General features: G+C 37.7%; 1 protein-coding gene across 3 annotated transcripts in view; it reads left to right on the forward strand.

Moving 5' to 3' along the window:
- TBCK (TBC1 domain containing kinase) overlaps positions 1-1,744 on the forward strand; it is a 258,846-nt gene that overhangs the window by 63,933 nt on the left and 193,169 nt on the right. For 2 of the 3 annotated variants that reach the window (XM_006881109.1, XM_006881110.1), the window contains exon 4: positions 119-192. The exons of the other annotated variant lie outside the window; for it this stretch is intronic. In XM_006881109.1, the coding sequence (XP_006881171.1) occupies positions 119-192 (74 nt within the window). The remainder of the gene's footprint in view (positions 1-118; positions 193-1,744) is intronic. 3 annotated transcript variants of the gene reach the window in all.

A 1,744-nucleotide genomic window follows, 5' to 3' on the forward strand; every position in this document is an offset into this window, starting at 1 on the left:
TGAATAATATTACTCATTTCTTAATGTTTATATGATGAATTTTATAAAATGCAATGATAATTTATACTTGCAGTAAACTGTTGTATTTCATACTGCTTTTTTCCCCCTTTCATTTTAGGGGCATATTAAACTGGCTAAATTTGGTCTTTACCACATGACAGCTCATGGTGATGATGTTGATTTCCCAATAGGGTAAGAAGAGGTTTTCTTTTATTCTGAGTTCTGTCTTGACTTTGTAATCTTTGATACAGTGTATATTTTTGCAAGTTATTCATGAAATATTGCTTCTTAGTTCTGAAAGGAGATATTTTCCCTTAATTTTCATTTCCTATGTGTATTTTTTACAAGTTTTTTCAGCATTCTAAAGATCTGTGATATTGAGCCTTAAAGTAGAAGAGCTAATAAATTTCTGATCACCTTCCTTTTATACTGCTAACATCTCAGCATGTTGCTCTTAGATGCCACTGAGTCGCCTGTGACTCATAGTGACCATATGTACATTAGCTCTGAACTCTGCTCTATCCAGAGCCAGTCTCACTGTCTCTGCACACCAACTCCCATTATTCCAGTTACTGTGTCAATCCATTTCATCCAGAGTATTCTCCTCCTGCTTTGTTCCTTCACCCTTCTAAATATGATGTCCTTCTCCAGGGATTGGCCCCTCCTGGCAACATTCCCAAAGTATATGAGATGGAGTTTCAAAATCCTTGCCTTCAAAGAGCAGCTTGATTTCATTCTTTCCAGAATAAACCTTTTTGTTCTGTTATTGGTCTGTGGTATATTCAGTATTCTTCTCCACCATCACAACCCAAAGACATCAGTTTTTCTTCTGTCATCTTCAGTTATTGCCCAACTCTTGGATGCATAGCAAGTAATTGTGAAAGACCATGTTAAAGACCTTGCTTGCAGAAACTGGGGAGATCCTGAAGCATTTACTGCAGAAGGTCAAGGAGCATAGTCTTTAGTATGGATTAAAGCTCAGCATCGAGAAGACAAAGATTCTCACCATGGTGCCAGCTGGCAACATCATGATAGATGGAGAAGAGATTGAGTTTTCAACAATTTCAGCTTTCGCAGCTGCACCATCAACACTCTTGGTACTAGCAATCAAGAAATCAAAAGATGAATTGCTTTGGGGAAGGGTGCTGTCAGGGACCTCTCAAAATTGCTGAAGTGCAACGATGTCAGAAGACATCTCATGATAAGATAGACAAAAATCTTCACTACTGAGCCAATATGCAGCAATATGATAGTGGAGAACGGATTGAAATTTCAGTGATTTCATTTTATTTGCTCCACAATCAATGTGCTTAATACAAATAGTCAAGAAATCAAAAGATGTATTGCATTGCAAAAATCTCCTATCTCCAAATTAATGAAGAGCAATGATGTCAATTTAAAGACTAAGGAGTGCCTAATTCAGAACAATGGTCTTTTCACTCACTTGCTATGCATCTGAGAACTGGTCTATAAATAAGAATGGCAATTAAAATCAATACCTTTTAGCTATGTTGTTGGTGAAGAGTACTGAACGTCCCATGGACTACCAAAAGAACAAACTAATATGTTTTAGGGAAAATGCAGCCAGAGTACTCCTTGGAGGTAAGAATGATGAGGCTTCATCTCACATACTTTGGACATGTTGCTTGGAGAGGGACATCATGTTTGGAAAGGTGAAGGGTCAGCAAAAGAGAGAGTTTTAACCAGGTGAATTGACACAGTGACTGTTGCAATGGGCATGAGT

Source organism: Elephantulus edwardii, unplaced genomic scaffold (assembly GCF_000299155.1).
Source record: "Elephantulus edwardii isolate Elephantulus edwardi_28Jun2011 unplaced genomic scaffold, EleEdw1.0 scaffold00012, whole genome shotgun sequence".
NCBI classification, from domain to species: Eukaryota; Metazoa; Chordata; class Mammalia; order Macroscelidea; family Macroscelididae; genus Elephantulus; species Elephantulus edwardii.